The 22165-nt window shown below is 38.8% G+C and overlaps 1 protein-coding gene across 1 annotated transcript; it reads left to right on the top strand.

The window, feature by feature from the left end:
- Window positions 1-369: 369 nt before the first annotated feature.
- Window positions 370-20511, top strand: LOC121568057 (protein regulator of cytokinesis 1). The gene is made up of 14 exons (XM_041878623.1): window positions 370-526; window positions 2268-2400; window positions 2668-2790; window positions 3008-3241; window positions 14523-14693; window positions 14975-15124; window positions 15599-15746; window positions 15964-16100; window positions 16530-16625; window positions 16805-16951; window positions 17202-17312; window positions 17565-17678; window positions 17795-17977; window positions 19885-20511. The coding sequence occupies exons 1-14, from the start codon at window positions 516-518 to the stop codon at window positions 19954-19956; spliced, it is 1830 nt and encodes a 609-aa protein (XP_041734557.1). The 5' UTR covers window positions 370-515; the 3' UTR covers window positions 19957-20511.
- The last annotated feature ends 1654 nt before the right edge of the window (window positions 20512-22165 follow it).

The following is a 22165-nucleotide window of genomic DNA, read 5'->3' as shown; positions in this document are numbered from 1 at the left end:
CTAGTTTGGATAAGAGTTCTGAAACAAGGGGTGTGCCTGGCAGGTCTCAATCTCCTTTTAGTTTAATCTAGAGAGTAAATTACAGTAGTTAGTTAGTGCCTCAGCAGGAACCCAGAGGCTTGTAGACCTAAAATAAAATATCGCTTATCAATATATTAACTCTAGCAGCTAATACATATATGTATATATTATTTAATCTTGGGAAATATTAATCAGCTATGATTCACATATTCACCAATAAAATTCCAAAGGTGAGCTCTTGATTCATGAAGTACTTTGGACACGCCCATAGAAACCTGTTTTTGTGACGTGTTCTCTGTATCGGCCAATGGGAGGCGAAGCAGTGTTTCGGGTGAAGAATTTGAACGGAGTCGCAGAAGCAGCAGACAGAGGGGACGCTTGGATAGCTACAAAGTACCATCTTTTTGTTGTTTCGTTGTGTTTAAAGAAACGTATTTTAGGCAACACTTTTACATTTTTTTTTACCAGTGTTGTCTTTTCGGTGGACCGTGACCATGAGGAGGAGGTTGGTCAAAAGTTTTCTGGTTTTCTGTGTTTGAATGCCTTTTCATGTTGTTGCTAAGTTAATACGTCGGCAGCTAGCTACAGTAACTAGCTCGCTCGCCAACTTAACCGACGAGGCTAATATCTTCAGTTAGCTAGCAAAGACTAACCAACGTCACATAATATTGGCGTAAGATTCTGCAGTAAAGTTAGCTGTCGTAACCTGTCGTTAGTAACTAAGTTACTTGCCATACTAACTAGCCGTTTGTCCCATAACCAACGCTACTGTATATTATCACAAGTAACTATGTAAAATGGCTAGAAATGTATTTAACGTTAGCCTGCCGAGACGGAATGCCAATCAATGAGTCCTTGATCAGAAAATGTACATGACAACTTGACCAACTTCCTACATAGCTAGCTACTTGTCATTTGACACCTTCGACAAACCTACTCAGCTCAATTGTTATTTTGATCAACAACAAGCTCTGCAATGCACATAATCTTTACTAATGTCAAAGCCAGTGTGTCTATGTATGTGGATGACTCAACACTATACATGTCAGCTACTACAGCGACTGAAATGACTGCAACACTTAACAAAGAGTTGCAGTTAGTTTCAGAGTGGGTGGCAAGGAATGTTAGTCCTAAATATTTATAAAACTAGGAACAAATCATTGACTAAACTTCAAACCTCAATTAAATATTGTAATAAATAATGTGGAGATTGAACAAGTTGAGGTGACTGAACTGCTTGGAGTAACCCTGGATTGTAAACTGTCATGGTCAAAACATATTGATACAACAGTAGCTAAGATGGGGAGAAGTCTGTCTATAATAAAGCGCTGCTCTACCTTCTTAACAGCATTATCAACAAGGCAGGTCCTACAGGCCCTAGTTTTGTCGCACCTGGACTACTGTTCAGTTGTGTGGTCAGGTGCCACAAAGAGGGACTTAGGAAAATTACAATTGGCTCAGAACAGGGCAGCACGGCTGGCCCTTGGATGTACACAGAGAGCAAACATTAATAATATGCATGTCAATCTCTCCTGGTTCAAAGTGGAGGAGAGATTGACTTCATCACTGCTTGTTTTGTGAGAGGTGTTGACATGTTGAAAGCACCGAGCTGTCTGTTTGAACGACTGGCACACAGCTCAGACACCCATGCATACCCCACAAGACATGCCACCAGAGGTCTCTTCACAGTCCCCAAGTCCAGAACAGACTATGGGAGGCACACAGTACTACATAGAGCCATGACTACATGGAACTCTATTCCACATCAAGTAACTGATGCAAGCAGTAGAATCAGATTTTTAATAAAAACAGATAAAAATACACCTTATGGAACAGCGGGGACTGTGAAGCAACACAAACATAGGCACAGACACATGCATACACACGATAACATACACTCTATACACACACGTACACATGGATTTTGTGTTGTAGATATGTAGTAGTGGAGTAGGGGCCTGAGGGCACACACTTAGTGTGCTGTGAAATCTGTTATGAATGTATTGTAATGTTTTTTTAAATGTATAACTGCCTTAATTTTGCTGGACCCCAGGAAGAGTAGCTGCTGCCTTGGCAGCATCTAATGGGGATCCATAATATATACAAATACAAAATGAGCCATAACAATCCATGGACAGTGTGAACCTGATCTATACTCTTTCCCGTAGTTGCAGGCTGCAGCATTCATATTTAACAACATATTTAAGTTGCTGTCACCTGCTTTTTTTATCTTTCTCCCTGTACAGTGAAATCCACGCTGCAGAGTCGGTAGAATGTCTGAATCGAGCCCTTAACCGGTTGAAGGACATCTGGGAGGAAATAGGGATTCCAGAGGATCAGCGACTACAAAGGACTGATGTGGTTAAGAAACATATCAAAGTGAGTTCTGCTTCTTTCCAAAGCCTATAGGTTTACTTGTTATCCAGTGGGCACTGGACTAGAACAACAGTGCTGTCACACTCTCATTTTAGACCAAGGTGTATGGGCAGACTGAATATTGAGATATTTATTCAGCAACTCTTTGTAGGTTAAATGGGAGGTTGCTTTTTGAATCAAACTTCCAGTGTACTACCAAGAGTTGCTGAATATCTCTTTTTATAACCAGTGGCCTGTCTTCTAACCTGTTTTTTTTTTTTATTCTACCAGGGCTTGCTGGACATGATGATCGCTGAGGAGGACAGTCTAAGGAAGAGATTGATGAGCAGTATAGAGTCCTGTCGCAAAGAGCTGGATGTTCTGTGCACTGAGCTTCAGCTATCCCCGTTTGAGGTATACTACAAACATGACAAAGATAATGTATTCTACCTTTTTAGAAATGAAATGGGCAAAGACAATAAGAGACCCCCTATTACCTTAATGTTGCATCTTTTTTTATTCAGGGCTCACTTCAACAGGAGATGCCAATCTCAATGTTAATTTCCTGGTTAAATAAAAGGAATGAGAAATATTGCTAATGTTCCTCTCAACCATCTTGACGTGTCTACAGGAGGACGAGGGGAGGACAATGCTGCAGCTGGAGAAGGACATCCGGTCACGGCTGGAGGTGACGATGAAACAGAAGAGTCAGAGGGTCAAGGAGCTCAAGACTCTGTCCAAGCAGGACCGGGAGCTGTGTGACATCATGTGTTCAGTCCCCTTCTGTATCGACGTGGACACGGTCCCATCCCTGGAACAACTGGACGGCTATCGCTCCTACCTCAACGATCTCACTAAAGAGAAGGTGTGCATGCTTCGTTGTTCATCTTTTTTCCTAGGATGTAGCCAGCATTTACGACCAGGAGTAGATGAATCCAGTGGTGCAACCCAGAAGACTGTAGCTCGGACACACGTTTTTAAAAGGGGTTAAAGTTCACAACGCGCTGGCTTTACGGTGGGACTCATTGGGTTAAAAAGCACAGACTCTAGGTTACTTTGAGGTGCAGTTCTTAAGTTTGAATATGCATGTGATGATCTAATATATAATAATATACTGTATATAGTAGACCTGTGTATATAGTTATAGTAGACCTACTGTATATAGTTATAGTAGACCTACTGTATATAGATATAGTATACCTACTGTATATAGTTATAGTAGACCTACAGTATATAGTTATAGTAGACCTACTGTATATAGTTATAGTAGACCTACTGTATATAGTTATAGCAGACCTACTGTATATAGTTATAGCAGACCTACTGTATATAGTTATAGCAGACCTACTGTATATAGATATAGTAGACCTACTGTATATAGTTATAGTAGACCTACTGTATATAGTTATAGTAGACCTACTGTATATAGTTATAGCAGACCTACTGTATATAGTTATAGCAGACCTACTGTATATAGTTATAGTAGACCTACTGTATATAGATATAGTAGACCTACTGTATATAGTAGACCTACTGTATATAGTAGACCTACTGTATATGTTATAGCAGACCTACTGTATATAGTTATAGTAGACCTACTGTATATAGTTATAGTAGACCTACTGTATATAGATATAGTAGACCTACTGTATATAGTTATAGTAGACCTACTGTATATAGTTATAGTAGACCTACTGTATATAGTTATAGCAGACCTACTGTATATAGTTATAGCAGACCTACTGTATATAGTTATAGCAGACCTACTGTATATAGTTATAGTAGACCTACTGTATATAGATATAGTAGACCTACTGTATATAGTAGACCTACTGTATATAGTAGACCTACTGTATATAGTTATAGCAGACCTACTGTATATAGTTATAGCAGACCTACTGTATATAGTAGACCTACTGTATATAGTAGACCTACTGTATATAGTTATAGTAGACCTACTGTATATAGTAGACCTACTGTCTATAGTTATAGCAGACCTACTGTATATAGTTATAGTAGACCTACTGTATATAGATATAGTAGACCTACTGTATATAGTAGACCTACTGTATATAGTTATAGTAGACCTACTGTATATATTTATAGCAGACCTACTGTATATAGATATAGTAGACCTACTGTATATAGTTATAGTAGACCTACTGTATATATTTATAGCAGACCTACTGTATATAGTTATAGTAGATCTACTGTATATAGTTATAGTAGACCTACTGTATATAGTTATAGTAGACCTACTCTATATAGATATAGTAGACCTACTGTATATAGTAGACCTACTGTATATAGTTATAGTAGACCTACTGTATATAGTTATAGTAGACCTACTGTATATAGTTATAGCAGACCTACTGTATATAGTTATAGTAGACCTACTGTATATAGATATAGTAGACCTACTGTATATAGTTATAGTAGATCTACTGTATATAGTTATAGTAGATCTACTGTATATAGTTATAGTAGACCTACTGTATATAGTAGACCTACTGTATATAGTTATAGTAGACCTACTGTATATAGTAGACCTACTGTCTATAGTTATAGCAGACCTACTGTATATAGTTATAGTAGACCTACTGTATATAGATATAGTAGACCTACTGTATATAGTAGACCTACTGTATATAGTTATAGTAGACCTACTGTATATATTTATAGCAGACCTACTGTATATAGATATAGTAGACCTACTGTATATAGTTATAGTAGACCTACTGTATATATTTATAGCAGACCTACTGTATATAGTTATAGTAGATCTACTGTATATAGTTATAGTAGACCTACTGTATATAGTTATAGTAGACCTACTCTATATAGATATAGTAGACCTACTGTATATAGTAGACCTACTGTATATAGTTATAGTAGACCTACTGTATATAGTTATAGTAGACCTACTGTATATAGTTATAGTAGACCTACTGTATATAGTTATAGCAGACCTACTGTATATAGTTATAGTAGACCTACTGTATATAGATATAGTAGACCTACTGTATATAGTTATAGTAGATCTACTGTATATAGTTATAGTAGATCTACTGTATATAGTTATAGTAGACCTACTGTATATATTTATAGCAGACCTACTGTATATAGATATAGTAGACCTACTGTATATAGTAGACCTACTGTATATAGTTATAGTAGACCTACAGTATATAGTTATAGTAGACCTACTGTATATAGTTATAGTAGACCTACTGTATATAGTTATAGTAGACCTACTGTATATAGTTATAGTAGACCTACTGTCTATAGTTATAGTAGACCTACTGTCTATAGTTATAGCAGACCTACTGTATATAGTTATAGTAGACCTACTGTATATAGATATAGTAGACCTACTGTATATAGTAGACCTACTGTATATAGTTATAGTAGACCTACTGTATATAGTTATAGTAGACCTACTGTATATATTTATAGCAGACCTACTGTATATAGATATAGTAGACCTACTGTATATAGTAGACCTACTGTATATAGTTATAGTAGATCTACTGTATATAGATATAGTAGACCTACTGTATATAGTTATAGTAGACCTACTGTATATAGTTATAGTAGACCTACTGTATATAGTTATAGCAGAACTACTGTATATATTTATAGCAGACCTACTGTATATAGATATAGTAGACCTACTGTATATAGTAGACCTACTGTATATAGTAGACCTACTGTATATAGTTATAGTAGACCTACTGTATATAGTTATAGTAGACCTACTGTATATAGTTATAGTAGACCTACTGTATATAGTTATAGTAGACCTACTGTATATAGTTATAGTAGACCTACTGTATATAGTTATAGCAGACCTACTGTATATAGTTATAGTAGACCTACTGTATATAGATATAGTAGACCTACTGTATATAGTAGACCTACTGTATATAGTAGACCTACTGTATATAGTTATAGTAGACCTACTGTATATAGTAGACCTACTGTATATAGTTATAGTAGACCTACTGTATATAGATATAGTAGACATACTGTATATAGTAGACCTACTGTATATAGTTATAGTAGACCTACTGTATATAGTAGACCTACTGTATATAGTTATAGTATACATACTGTATATAGTAGACCTACTGTATATAGTTATAGTAGACCTACTGTATATAGTTATAGCAGACCTACTGTATATAGATATAGTATACCTACTGTATATAGTAGACCTACTGTATATAGTTATAGTAGACCTACTGTATATAGTTATAGTAGACCTACTGTATATATATATATAGTATACCTACTGTATATAGTTATAGTAGACCTACAGTATATAGTTATAGTAGACCTACTGTATATAGTTATAGTAGACCTTCTGTATATAGTTATAGTAGACCTACTGTATATAGATATAGTAGACCTACTGTATATAGTTATAGTAGACCTACTGTATATAGATATAGTAGACCTACTGTATATAGTTATAGTAGACCTACAGTATATAGTTATAGTAGACCTACTGTATATAGTTATAGCAGACCTACTGTATATAGTTATAGCAGACCTACTGTATATAGTTATAGCAGACCTACTGTATATAGATATAGCAGACCTACTGTATATAGTTATAGTAGACCTACTGTATATAGTTATAGTAGACCTACTGTATATAGTTATAGTAGACCTACTGTATATAGTTATAGCAGACCTACTGTATATAGTTATAGCAGACCTACTGTATATAGTTATAGCAGACCTACTGTATATAGTTATAGTAGACCTACTGTATATAGTTATAGTAGACCTACTGTATATAGATATAGTAGACCTACTGTATATAGTAGACCTACTGTATATAGTTATAGTAGACCTACTGTATATAGTTATAGTAGACCTACTCTATATAGATATAGTAGACCCTACTGTATATAGTAGACCTACTGTATATAGTTATAGTAGACCAACTGTATATAGTTATAGCAGACCTACTGTATATAGTTATAGTAGACCTACTGTATATAGATATAGTAGACCTACTGAATATAGTAGACCTACTGTATATAGTAGACCTACTGTATATAGTTATGGTAGACCTACTGTATATAGTTATAGCAGACCTACTGTATATAGTTATAGCAGACCTACTGTATATAGTTATAGCAGACCTACTGTATATAGTTATAGTAGACCTACTGTATATAGTAGACCTACTGTATATAGTTATAGTAGACCTACTGTATATATTTATAGCAGACCTACTGTATATAGATATAGTAGACCTACTGTATATAGTAGACCTACTGTATATAGTTATAGTAGACCTACTGTATATAGTTATAGTAGACCTACTGTATATAGTTATAGTAGACCTACTGTATATAGTTATAGTAGACCTACTATATATAGTTATAGTAGACCTACTGTATATAGTTATAGTAGACCTACTGTTTATAGTTATAGTAGACCTACTGTATATAGTTATAGTAGACCTACTGTATATAGTTATAGTAGACCTACTGTATATAGTAGACCTACTGTATATAGTTATAGTAGACCTACTGTATATAGTAGACATACTGTATATAGTTATAGTAGACCTACTGTATATAGATATAGTAGACCTACTGTATATAGTAGACCTACTGTATATAGTTATAGTAGACCTACTGTATATAGTAGACCTACTGTATATAGTTATAGTAGACCTACTGTATATAGTAGACCTACTGTATATAGTTATAGCAGACCTACTGTATATAGATATAGTAGACCTACTGTATATAGTAGACCTACTGTATATAGTTATAGTAGACCTACTGTATATAGTTATAGTAGACCTACAGTATATAGTTATAGTAGACCTACAGTATATAGTTATAGTAGACCTACTGTATATAGTTATAGCAGACCTACTGTATATAGTTATAGCAGACCTACTGTATATAGATATAGTAGACCTACTGTATATAGTAGACCTACTGTATATAGTTATAGTAGACCTACTGTATATAGTTATAGTAGACCTACTGTATATAGTAGACCTACTGTATATAGTTATAGCAGACCTACTGTATATAGATATAGTAGACCTACTGTATATAGTAGACCTACTGTATATAGTAGACCTACTGTATATAGTTATAGCAGACCTACTGTATATAGTTATAGCAGACCTACTGTATATAGTAGACCTACTGTATATAGTAGACCTACTGTATATAGTTATAGTAGACCTACTGTATATAGTTATAGTAGACCTACTGTATATAGTAGACCTACTGTATATAGTTATAGTAGACCTACAGTATATAGTTATAGTAGACCTACTGTATATAGTTATAGTAGACCTACTGTATATAGTTATAGCAGACCTACTGTATATAGTTATAGCAGACCTACTGTATATAGTAATAGTAGACCTACTGTATATAGATATAGTAGACCTACTGTATATAGTAGACCTACTGTATATAGTAGACCTACTGTATATAGTTATAGTAGACCTACTGTATATATTTATAGCAGACCTACTGTATATAGATATAGTAGACCTACTGTATATAGTAGACCTACTGTATATAGTAGACCTACTGTATATAGTTATAGTAGACCTACTGTATATAGTTATAGTAGACCTACTGTATATAGTTATAGTAGACCTACTCTATATAGATATAGTAGACCTACTGTATATAGTAGACCTACTGTATATAGTTATAGTAGACCTACTGTATATAGTTATAGCAGACCTACTGTATATAGTTATAGTAGACCTACTGTATATAGATATAGTAGACCTACTGTATATAGTAGACCTACTGTATATAGTAGACCTACTGTATATAGTTATAGCAGACCTACTGTATATAGTTATAGCAGACCTACTGTATATAGTAGACCTACTGTATATAGTAGACCTACTGTATATAGTTATAGTAGACCTACTGTATATAGTAGACCTACAGTATATAGTTATAGTAGACCTACAGTATATAGTTATAGTAGACCTACTGTATATAGTTATAGTAGACCTACTGTATATAGTAGACCTACTGTATATAGTAGACCTACTGTATATAGTTATAGCAGACCTACTGTATATAGTTATAGTAGACCTACTGTATATAGTTATAGCAGACCTACTGTATATAGTTATAGTAGACCTACTGTATATAGTAGACCTACTGTATATAGTTATAGCAGACCTACTGTATATAGTTATAGTAGACCTACTGTATATAGTTATAGCAGACCTACTGTATATAGTTATAGCAGACCTACTGTATATAGTTATAGTAGACCTACTGTATATAGTAGACCTACTGTATATAGTAGACCTACTGTATATAGTAGACCTACTGTATATAGTTATAGCAGACCTACTGTATATAGATATAGTAGACCTACTGTATATAGTTATAGTAGACCTACTGTATATAGTTATAGTAGACCTACTGTATATAGTTATAGTAGACCTACTGTATATAGTTATAGTAGACCTACTGTATATAGTTATAGCAGACCTACTGTATATAGTTATAGCAGACCTACTGTATATAGATATAGTAGACCTACTGTATATAGTAGACCTACTGTATATAGTTATAGTAGACCTACTGTATATAGTTATAGTAGACCTACTGTATATAGCAGACCTACTGTATATAGTTATAGCAGACCTACTGTATATAGATATAGTAGACCTACTGTATATAGTAGACCTACTGTATATAGTTATAGCAGACCTACTGTATATAGATATAGTAGACCTACTGTATATAGTAGACCTACTGTATATAGTAGACCTACTGTATATAGTAGACCTACTGTATATAGTTATAGTAGACCTACTGTATATAGTTATAGTAGACCTACTGTATATAGTTATAGCAGACCTACTGTATATAGTTATAGTAGACCTACTGTATATAGTTATAGCAGACCTACTGTATATAGTTATAGTAGACCTACTGTATATAGTAGACCTACTGTATATAGTTATAGCAGACCTACTGTATATAGTTATAGCAGACCTACTGTATATAGATATAGTAGACCTACTGTATATAGTAGACCTACTGTATATAGTTATAGTAGACCTACTGTATATAGTTATAGTAGACCTACTGTATATAGTAGACCTACTGTATATAGATATAGTAGACCTACTGTATATACAGTGGGGGGAAAAAAGTATTTAGTCAACCACCAATTGTGCAAGTTCTCCCACTTAAAAAGATGAGAGAGGCCTGTAATTTTCATCATAGGTACACGTCAACTATGACAGACAAAATGAGAAAAAAATATCCAGAAAATCACATTGTAGGATTTTTTATGAATTTATTTGCAAATTATGGTGGAAAATAAGTATTTGGTCACCTACAAACAAGCAAGATTTCTGGCTCTCACAGACCTGTAACTTATTCTTTAAGAGGCTCCTCTGTCCTCCACTCGTTACCTGTATTAATGGCACCTGTTTGAACTTGTTATCAGTATAAAAGACACCTGTCCACAACCTCAAACAGTCACACTCCAAAATCCACTATGGCCAAGACCAAAGAGCTGTCAAAGGACACCATAAACAAAATTGTAGACCTGCACCAGGCTGGGAAGACTGAATCTGCAATAGGTAAGCAGCTTGGTTTGAAGAAATCAACTGTGGGAGCAATTATTAGAAAATGGAAGACATATAAGACCACTGATAATCTCCCTCGATCTGGGGCTCCACGCAAGATCTCACCCCGTGGGGTCAAAATGATCACAAGAACGGTGAGCAAAAATCCCAGAACCACACGGGGTGACCTAGTGAATGACCTGCAGAGAGCTGGGACCAAAGTAACAAAGCCTACCATCAGTAACACACTACGCCGCCAGGGACTCAAATCCTGCAGTGCCAGATGTGTCCCCCTGCTTAAGCCAGTACATGTCCAGGCCCGTCTGAAGTTTGCTAGAGTGCATTTGGATGATCCTGAAGAGGATTGGGAGAATGTCATATGGTCAGATGAAACCAAAATAGAACTTTTTGGTAAAAACTCAACTCGTCGTGTTTGGAGGACAAAGAATGCTGAGTTGCATCCAAAGAACACCATACCTACTGTAAAGCATGGGGGTGGAAACATCATGCTTTGGGGCTGTTTTTCTGCAAAGGGACCAGGACGACTGATCCGTGTAAAGGAAAGAATGAATGGGGCCATGTATCGTGAGATTTTGAGTGAAAACCTCCTTCCATCAGCAAGGGCATTGAAGATGAAACGTGGCTGGGTCTTTCAGCACGACAATGATCACAAACACACGCCCGGGCAACGAAGGAGTGGCTTCGTAAGAAGCATTTCAAGGTCCTGGAGTGGCCTAGCCAGTCTCCAGATCTCAACCCCATAGAAAATCTTTGGAGGGAGTTGAAAGTCCGTGTTGCCCAGTGACAGCCCCAAAACATCACTGCTCTAGAGGAGATCTGCATGGAGGAATGGGCCAAAATACCAGCAACAGTGTGTGAAAACCTTGTGAAGACTTACAGAAAACGTTTGACCTGTGTCATTGCCAACAAAGGGTATATAACAAAGTATTGAGAAACTTTTGTTATTGACCAAATACTTATTTTCCACCATAATTTGCAAATAAATTCATTAAAAATCCTACAATGTGATTTTCTGGATTTTTTTTCTTCTCATTTTGTCTGTCATAGTTGACGTGTACCTATGATGAAAATTACAGGCCTCTCTCATCTTTTTAAGTGGGAGAACTTGCACAATTGGTGGCTGACTAAATACTTTTTTCCCCCACTATAGTAGACCTACTGTATATAGTTATAGTAGACCTACTGTATATAGTTATAGTAGACCTACTGTATATAGTTATAGTAGACCTACTGTATATAGCAGACCTACTGTATATAGTTATAGTAGACCTACTGTATATAGTTATAGTAGACCTACTGTATATAGTAGACCTACTGTATATAGTTATAATAGACCTACTGTATATAGTTATAGCAGACCTACTGTATATAGTTATAGTAGACCTACTGTATATAGTTATAGTAGACCTGTATATAGTTATAGTAGACCTACTGTATATAGTTATGGTAGACCTACTGTATATACACTGCTCAAAAAAATAAAGGGAACACTAAAATAACACATCCTAGATCTGAATGAATTAAATAATTTTATTAAATACTTTTTTTTTTTACATAGTTGAATGTGCTGACAACAAAATCACACAAAAATTATCAATGGAAATCAAATGTATCAACCCATGGAGGTCTGGATTTGGAGTCACCCTCAAAATTAAAGTGGAAAACCACACTACAGGCTGATCCAACTTTGATGTAATGTCCTTAAAACAAGTCAAAATGAGGCTCAGTAGTGTGTGTGGCCTCCATGTGCCTGTATTTACATTTACGTCATTTAGCAGACGCTCTTATCCAGAGCGACTTACAAATTGGTGCATTCACCTTATAGCCAGTGGGATAACCACTTTACAATTTATATATTTATTTTTTTGGTGGGGGTAGAAGGATTACTTTATCCTATCCCAGGTGTTCGTTAAAGAGGTGGGGTTTCAAATGTCTCCGGAAGGTGGTGAGTGACTCCGCTGTCCTGGCGTCGTGAGGGAGCTTGTTCCACCATTGGGGTGCCAGAGCAGCGAACAGTTTTGACTGAGCTGAGCGGGAACTGTGCTTCAGCAGAGGTAGGGGAGCCAGCAGGCCAGAGGTGGATGAACGCAATGCCCTCGTTTGGGTGTAGGGACTGATCAGAGCCTGAAGGTACGGAGGTGCCGTTCCCCTCACAGCTCCGTAGGCAAGCACCATGGTCTTGTAGCAGATGCGAGCTTCAACTGGAAGCCAGTGTAGTGTGCGGAGGAGCGGGGTGACGTGAGAGAACTTGGGAAGGTTGAACACCAGACGGGCTGCGGCATTCTGGATGAGTTGTAGGGGTTTAATGGCACAGGCAGGGAGCCCAGCCAACAGCGAGTTGCAGTAATCCAGACGGGAGATGACAAGTGCCTGGATTAGGACCTGTGCCGCTTCCTGTGTAAGGCAGGGTCGTACTCTCCGAATGTTGTAGAGCATGAACCTACAGGATCGGGTCACGCCAAGGCTCTTCGCACTCTGGGAGGAGGACACAACGGAGTTGTCAACCGTGATGGCGAGATCATGGAACGGGCAGTCCTTCCCCGGGAGGAAGAGCAGCTCCGTCTTGCCAAGGTTCAGCTTGAGGTGGTGATCCGTCATCCATACTGATATGTCTGCCAGACATGCAGAGATGCGATTCGCCACCTGGTTATCAGAAGGGGGAAAGGAGAAGATTAGTTGTGTCATCTGCGTAGCAATGATAGGAGAGGCCATGTGAGGATATGACAGAGCCAAGTGACTTGGTGTATAGCGAGAATAGGAGAGGGCCTAGAACTGAGCCCTGGGGGACACCAGTGGTGAGAGCACGTGGTGCGGAGACAGCTTTCTCGCCACGCCACTTGGTAGGAGCGACCGGTCAGGTAGGACGCAATCCAAGAGTGAGCCGCGCCGGAGATGCCCAGCTCGGAGAGGGTGGAGAGGAGGATCTGATGGTTCACAGTATCAAAGGCAGCAGACAGGTCTAGAAGGACAAGAGCAGAGGAGAGAGAGTTAGCTTTAGCAGTGCGGAGAGCCTCCGTGACACAGAGAAGAGCAGTCTCAGTTGAATGACCAGTCTTGAAACCTGACTGGTTTGGATCAAGAAGGTAATTCTGAGAGAGATAGCAAGAGAGTTGGCTAAAGACGGCACGCTCAATAGTTTTGGAGAGAAAATAAAGAAGGGATACTGGTCTGTAGTTGTTGACATCGGAAGGATCGAGTGTTGGTTTTTTGAGAAGGGGTGCAACTCTCGCTCTCTTGACGACGGAAGGGACATATCCAGCGGTCAAGGATGAGTTGATCAGCGAGGTGAGGTAAGGGGAGAAGGTCACCGGAGATGGTCTGGAGAAGAGAGGAGGGGATAGGGTCAAGCCGGCAGGTTGTTGGGCTTCCTAAGCCAGTTTTAATGGCAAGTAAGCCTTATGTCCACATAGGATTGAACAGGATTAAGTAAGTAAATATGGTAGTCTAACACTCTCTGTTCATTCAGACAATCTTGGTTTCATTAAGTTGAGGATTATGCTCTCTCCGTTCTGTGTTCCAGGATCGTCGCCACAGTGAGTTTGTGGGCATCAAGCGTCAGATCATTGTGTGTATGGAGGAGCTGGACCAGCTGCCGGACACCAGCTTTGAGAGGGACGTGGTGTGTGAGGACGAGGAGGCCTTCTGTCTGTCCAACGACAACATCACAGCTCTCCAACTGCTGCTGGGACAGGTGAGGGGAACTGCTGAAGTCTGTTCAGTTACATTGTGGAATGTCATGAATGGAGCTGTCGTGATTCTTTTAGTCTACGTCAGAGAGGAATGTTTGTTCTACATAACATTTTTCTATCTGAACATTGAACAATTTGATACTCTGTGTCCAAATTATGTAAATGTAGTATGTTATATTATTTGTATATGTATGGTATTTCATTTTTACAAATGCGTCCCATATGCCATCTTCTTTGTCAGTCATCAGCTCGTCACCTGACGGTCTTGTTGTGTTATTCTCAGCTGGAGGATCGTAAGACGGAGAATGAGCTGGTGTGCAACTCCTACCGCAGTAAGATCCGGGAGCTGTGGGAGAGACTGGGGGTCCCCCAGGAGGAACGAGAGGGCATGTCAGAACACGTGGTCCAGTCCAGGAAGAAAAACATGGAGGCTGTGAGCATTTTTCTTTCTTTCATATTTTTTCACAGCTACGGCACTCTTCTCGTATTCCAAATGTGTAATTATGTACGTAACCTGTCAGGCTGATCAGATATGGACATACTTGTGGCGAAATGGAGAGGCCTAATGTCCTTGGTCCAGTGAAGGATGCAGTGGCTCGATACAGTTATATTCAGGAAAATGTTGAATTACATATTAATTTACCTTGTTACCATACATGTTTGCAGTGGCAAGGGATGCATTCAGAATACCTACAACAAACCATAGCCCTGAGTAGAATGATTCAGAATACCTACAACAAACCATAGCCCTGAGTAGAATGATTTAGAATACCTACAACAAACCATAGCCTTTTCAAGTTGACTAATACGTTATCGCCTAAGGTTTGAATGGAATGTCAGAACTATAATTGATTGATTGATTATTTTTATTTTTTTACTGACTGACGTTTGCTGTTCCTTCCTCCAGTTAGAAGCGGAGTGCCGGCGCCTGGAGGAGCTGAAAATGAGGAACATGAGGAATGTGATAGAAGCCGTCAGGGCTGAGGTGGCTCTGTTCTGGGAGAAGTGTTACTACAGCCTGGAGCAGAGACAAGCCTTCGCACCCTACTATGATGGTCAGTCTGACAGTTTGACCGTAATGTCATTGAGTGTTGTTCATTGGGGTACACCGTAGCAACACATTTTGCAACGGACTGCTAAAAATTGTAACGTTTCTAATTGGACGGTAGTCCAGATAACTGCGCCCTGTTCTCTTCCATTTTGGTGACTAATGAACTCGTGAACACAACCCTGGTTGTCCTACTGAGATTTGGTACAATACGTGTTCTTCAGCTGACTACACAGAGGAGCTGCTGAACCTACACGAGGCTGAGCTCCTGAGTCTGAAGAGGCATTATGAAGACCACAGGGAGCTGTTTGAAGGAGTCAGCCGGTGGCAAGAGAGCTGGACTCTGTTCCTAAGACTGGAGGTGAGCGCTTGGTGAATACGAAGCGTTCTCGTTTACAGATATTCAGCAAACATTTTTTGTAGCGCTAACGAAATAATGCACATTGTTGAAGAAAAGCTTCATATTAAAATCGCACTGCAAAAATGTTATTGATGCTTACTGTATCTTTTGCACTATGAAGATGTCACCCATTGAGTCAACTGTTTGACCCCACCATTCATGTGTTTTCAAGTGGTCCTCTGTATTGTGGTTCTCTGTAGCTCAATTGGTAGAGCTTGTAACGCCAGGGTAGTGGGTTCGATCCCCGGGACCACCCATACGTAAAAAATGTATGCACACATGACTGTAAGTCGCTTTGGATAAAAGCGTCTGCTAAATGGCATATTATTATTATTATTATTAAGTGTGTTTCAAGTGACTGTATTATGAACACTGTTGAACTCTCCACAGAAAAAGGTGACCGATCCTTCTAGATTCAACAACCGAGGAGGGAACCTACTCAAAGAGGAGAAGCAAAGAGCTGAACTGCAGAAAAGCCTGCCAAAGGTGAGGAGAAGTTGCGATTTTTTAAAATGTTAATTAGTTAGTACTTTACCCACAGGCTGTCCGAATACTGACTAGCTGGCCTGTTTTGGTTCTATATTTCTTGCTGTTTTTATTGTGTGGGATCTATTACATAGGGGGATATTACACTTTTTTTAAGCATGTTTTCTCACGTGTTCCAGTTGGAGAAGAGCCTGAAGACCCAGATAGACCTATGGGAGGAGGAGCAGTACAGAGACTTCCTGGTTAATGGACAGCGGTTCCTTCAGTTCGTACAGGAGCAGTGGGAACTACTGCGACTGGAGAAGGAGCGGGAGAAGAATGAGAGGGTGAGGATAAAGACAACAGCCCTGTTTTCAGTGCTTTTAAAATGTGCTTCCTGCCTTCCGCGAGGTAATCACTGATCAAACACGACTAAATAAAACGTTGATCAGATTGCAATCACCGAACTTCCTGAACCAATCGTGTCGTAATCGGATCAGTGATTTCTTCGAGGAAGAGCAGAGAAAAAAATGATTAAAACGGTAGTGATGATCTGGTTCAGAAGAGAATGTTGACTGTGATCTGTGAAACAAACAGCAACTGAAGAAGAGCCAGCAGATAGAACAAGACATGCTGTATGGCACTGCTCAACGAACCCCTTCCAAAAGACACCTTGCAGGGACCCCTACGCCTGGAAAAGCAAGAAAGGTCAAATCACCTGTTTTTTTTGGTCATTTTAATTGATTCGTCACTATTGTGGTTGTTTTTTTAAGGGGATTAAATTCAAGCTGTTTTTATTTTATAAATATATTACCATTGTCAGTTTTTAGTTTATTCGTAATTCAGCATTTTAATAAAAAACGGGAGCACTGAAGTACTTTTCTCTACAATAAAGCCATCGTCTCTTTATGTCTTCTTGGTGACTTAACGTGGTCCTGTATTTTCCCACTCCTCTCCCAGCTCAATGCCACTAGCAGCATCTCCGGCTCTACTCCTAACAGCACCTTACGCTCTGCCTTCGGAGGAACCACGTGTCAGTCCCCAGTCCCCAGGCTGCCCACGTCTGTCAGCAAGGTTGGTATTGCACTCGGCGTCTGTGTTCAAGCAAAGACAAACTCCATTTTTTTGTGTGTGTGTGTGTTGTTTTTATGCCTAAGGAAAATAACTGCCTTCTAACACCACCCTCATAGCTTCCTCAGAGGACCCCGAGTCGTGTTGGAAGAACCCCCCGTACGTTGGAGAGGAACAAGGAGAACGTCTCCCACCCGAACGCCGCGGCTCTGAGCAGTGTGTTCAGAACCCCGGCCCGTAGCCCCGCCTCACGCCGTAACATCAGCATTAACACTGTCGCCGGCACCTATTCTGAATTTTCGGTAATTTCCAACCCCATTTCCTAGGTCAATCACCTACCCACCAATGATTTTTAAACCCAGCAACTCACAATCCAATCAGAGATGAGTGGCTGTGTCTTTCTGTGTGTCCAGTGAGAGAATAGCACCAGGTTTTATACTCACCAGTCTTACTCTGAGAGTGGGATACGTTTTTAAGTGGAGGTTTAGCATGCTATCATGGATAGCTGAAATAGACCGTTTCTTTTCTCTTTGACCATCTAACTATATATTCTATTTTAGAAGGATTTTGTCAACATTGAATCCACTGCCATTTCCAGTTCTGTATGAATGAACGTTTAATTGAATGCCATAACAATAAGTGAGCCTCCCCGTGCTAAATGGCTAACCAAGAGCCTGGTCCGGTTCGGTTGGCCTAACCATCTTGTGAGGAGAAATTTTATAAACATTTTATTAAAGATCAAACTAACACTTTGTTGAACTGGACTGTGTGTTGCTGGGTTTTCAGATCAGTTTTAATATTGCAGTGAAATTTTGGGTTCTATCAATTTCATTTTTTTTCACTCCAACCCCTCACCAAATTTGATTAGTTCATAGACCAATAAGAGTTCCAATAACCGCTAGTTTTCCCCGCCCCACTCAGACCACTCCCGGACACTCTTTACGGGAAGTTAGTTTATTTTTTTTCAATCACTTTGGTGCAATTTTCACAACTAAGCACAAATTTAAAACGGATCATCAAAATGGCTAATGTTTTTAAAACTCTACGCACATTTTCAATTGACTGAGTACAGCAAACAATCACTTGTTCACTGCACCAAATCACAGTATCTGCTTTTCAAAATGCAATATTCACTTAACCTTTTTGATCTTATTTTTGTCCTTTTCACAATCTTAATCAAACTGCTCAACTTAACCAAAAGTATGAAGTGCCTATAACGTATATAGTTTAACTGCTGAACTCTAAAATGATTTTGACCTAATGTATCAATTTGACAAATTTTATTTTGGAAGGTAAAACCAAATCATATATGGGTGTGGCTGTAAATACATCATCCTCCATCAGCCAGTGTACTTCAATGGGACGGTCAAACTATGCTGCCATTTAGAATGAGTGTACAATGCACTGGTGAAATACCTGGGTTGTACAGAATATATTCCACTCAACTGAATGTCTTTGATACTGATGCTTTTCAAAACAGAGACTGTATCAGTTGACAAGTCATGTCGGAAAGGTGATCTTGTACAATGTCGCATGCAGATATGGCACAACACCGTGCTACGTTTTTACAGTAGCCAACTGCTTTACAATAACCCTTTCTGATGATTTGTCCTACATACAGTAAGTACTATAGAGGGATAATGAAACTAAGACTGAAATATTTCTCAACATGCTCACAACCTGCCATTGGATACAAATTATAAAAATAATTGTGCATGTCAAATACTGTATGGGGAAAAATGTACCATCTGTTCTTCAGCAATTCAAAAATAACCGTTTTGAAATGTGTATCTTGTATTTTTTTGCTATTGTTTAAATGGTAGTTAAAATGACTAAATGGTGAGCCTATCATCTGATGTATTGGTGACTAAACAAAATGTTCTCATGGTATTTCACGGAAAACTTTGATTTTGCACGAATGACTCCGTGGTACAAGATGAGTGAAACAAAGGTTCTGAACATAAGATGGGGGGACATTACAAGTGTGATCAGTTTAGAATTTTTACTTAGTTTTGAAAATATATACCACTTGCATCTGAAAAATGTGCCAGTGATTGAAAGAAACAAAAGGGATGTTTCACTCAAAACAATTCTACATGATTTTTTCCACTTACCTCCAAGACAGATTTGCCTTATTTGAATTCTTGTATTTTGATCTTCTGTATGGGCGGTTCACTTTGTTTTTTTAAATATCTATTCTCCTCCACAGCAAGTTCTCTCAAAAGCTTCCAAATCTAACTTCAAGACAGGACATCTAAACTCTACTGTTACTCATCTCTGAGCTGAGGGATCAGACACAACTGCACCTGTCCCTGATTCATCCCGCTAAGACACCGTTCGGCCTTGAGTTTATCACCGTTTCTGTCCCTGTCCATGTCTAGATAAAGAAAATGTATTAACGCCTACTGAATATAATCCATTAGGATCAGAACAGAACCCTGCGTCTCTCAGCGCAACTGTGTTCTATCGCTGAGGTTTCCAAACTACTGCATCGATCCTGAATCCTACATCTTCACTCTGGCCTGGGGGTCTTTTCAGTTTTAATCACTGTTTGTTGTCGGTGTCCATGTCTAGATGAAGACGTGTCAACACCTACTGAATGTACTGAGCTCTACTGAACTTTTAAATACTCTTGTCAGATTTGTAATATAATTATTTTTTATTTGATTTTTAAGCTTTGATCTGAGATGAATGAAATGTTGGGAGGACTTGCTAGACCTACGTAAAAAGAGTTTATGAAACAACCTCTGTTCATAACGCTCCCATGATTTTTGTTTTAGAAATCATCCATGCTGGTGCTAGAGTAAATTGTTGTACTTCATATAATTATGGGTTGGGGGGGTTGTCGCAAATGATGACTATTCTGTCATATAAACATTAGCTTTACACTACATTCAGTCATTCTTATTCACAGCTGAAATGGGAATCATATTAGAGAGAAGCAAAAGGCATACTCTTGTTGGTGATTTCTTTGAAAACTGTAAATAAATGCTTTCAAATTAGCCTTATTTTTTCTGTTGTCTTAAGAGATTCTCCGGTACTAAATGTTTTCAAATGAGCATCAATTTTTCTGTTGTCTTAAAGATTCTCCGGTACTGAATTCCAACACAGGCACACCTCATTGTACTGAATTAGGTGATCACATGAACCAAATCTTATTTAACAAGGAAAAGTATAAAAACTACTGCTGTGGTCATCACTATCTTCTTGCAATAGGACCAGCTGGATGGTAAAAACAGTGCTAATAATACCTCAAAAGTAATATTAATCAAAAAATAACTATTGACCATGCCAAAAGAGTTGAAAAGGAAAGTTTTGAGTGAGGAAAAGAAGGATTCAATTCTGGCTTTACTGGCAGAGGGATACAGTGAGCGTCAGGTTGCTTCCATCCTTAAAATGTCAAAGACGGCGGTTCATAAGAACAACGTCAAGCAGCAGACATTGTGGACAACAAAGCTACAGACCGACAGAGGGCGAAAATGACTCTCTACTGACCAGGATGACCGCCAACTCATTCGAATGTCACTCAACAACCGTAGGATGACATCAAGTGACCTACAAAAAGAATGGCGAACGGCAGCTGGGGTGAAGTGCACAGCGAGTTCGAAACAGGCTCCTAGGGGCAGGGCTGAAGTCGTGCAAAGCTAGAAAAAAGCCCTTCATCAATGAGAAGCAAAGAAGAGCCAGGCTGATGTTTGCAAAAGACCATAAGGATTGGACCGTAGAGGACTGGAGGAAGGTCATCTTCTCTGATGAGTCCAATTTTCAGCTTTGCCCAACACCTGGTCGTCTAATGGTTAGACGGAGACCTGGAGAGGCCTACAAGCCACACCGTCTTGCACCCACTATGACATTTGGTGGAGGTAGCTTAGTGGGTAAGAGCGTTGTGCCAGTAACCGAAAGGTCGCTGGTTCTAATCCCCGAGCCGACTAGGTGAAAAATTTGTCGATGTGCCCTTGAGCAAGGCACTTAACCCTAATTGCTCTGGATAAGAGCGTCTGCTAAATGACAAAAAAGAAGAAAAAAAAAGAAAAAAATATGATCTGGGGGTGCTTCAGCAAGGCTGGAATCGGGCAGATTTGTCTTTGTGAAGGACGCATGAATCAAGCCACGTACAAGGTTGTCCTGGAAGAAAACTTGCTTCCTTTTGCTCTGACATTGTTCCCCAACTCTGAGGATTGTTTTTTCCAGCAGGACAATGCACCATGCCACACAGCCAGGTCAATCAAGGTGTGGATGGAGGACCACCAGATCAAGACCCTGTCATGGCCAGCCCAATCTCCAGACCTGAACCCCATTGAAAACTTCTGAAATGTGATCAAGAGGAAGATGGATGGTCACAAGCCATCAAACAAAGCCGAGCTGCTTGAATTTTTGCGCCAGGAGTGGCATAAAGTCACCCAACATCAATGTGAAAGACTGGTGGAGAGCATGCCAAGACGCATGAAAGCTGTGATTGAAAATCAGGGTTATTCCACCAAATATTGATT

Source organism: Coregonus clupeaformis, unplaced genomic scaffold (assembly GCF_020615455.1).
Source record: "Coregonus clupeaformis isolate EN_2021a unplaced genomic scaffold, ASM2061545v1 scaf0300, whole genome shotgun sequence".
Lineage (NCBI taxonomy): Eukaryota > Metazoa > Chordata > Actinopteri > Salmoniformes > Salmonidae > Coregonus > Coregonus clupeaformis.
This window is presented reverse-complemented; position numbering and strand designations above follow the sequence as displayed.

Bases quoted from the DNA above. Each gene is read 5' to 3' on its own strand.
- LOC121568057 (XM_041878623.1), top strand. The intron at 2,791-3,007 runs GTATACTACAAA...ACGTGTCTACAG, and splicing joins TTCAGCTATCCCCGTTTGAG to GAGGACGAGGGGAGGACAAT. The intron at 16,626-16,804 runs GTGAGGAGAAGT...CACGTGTTCCAG, and splicing joins TGCAGAAAAGCCTGCCAAAG to TTGGAGAAGAGCCTGAAGAC.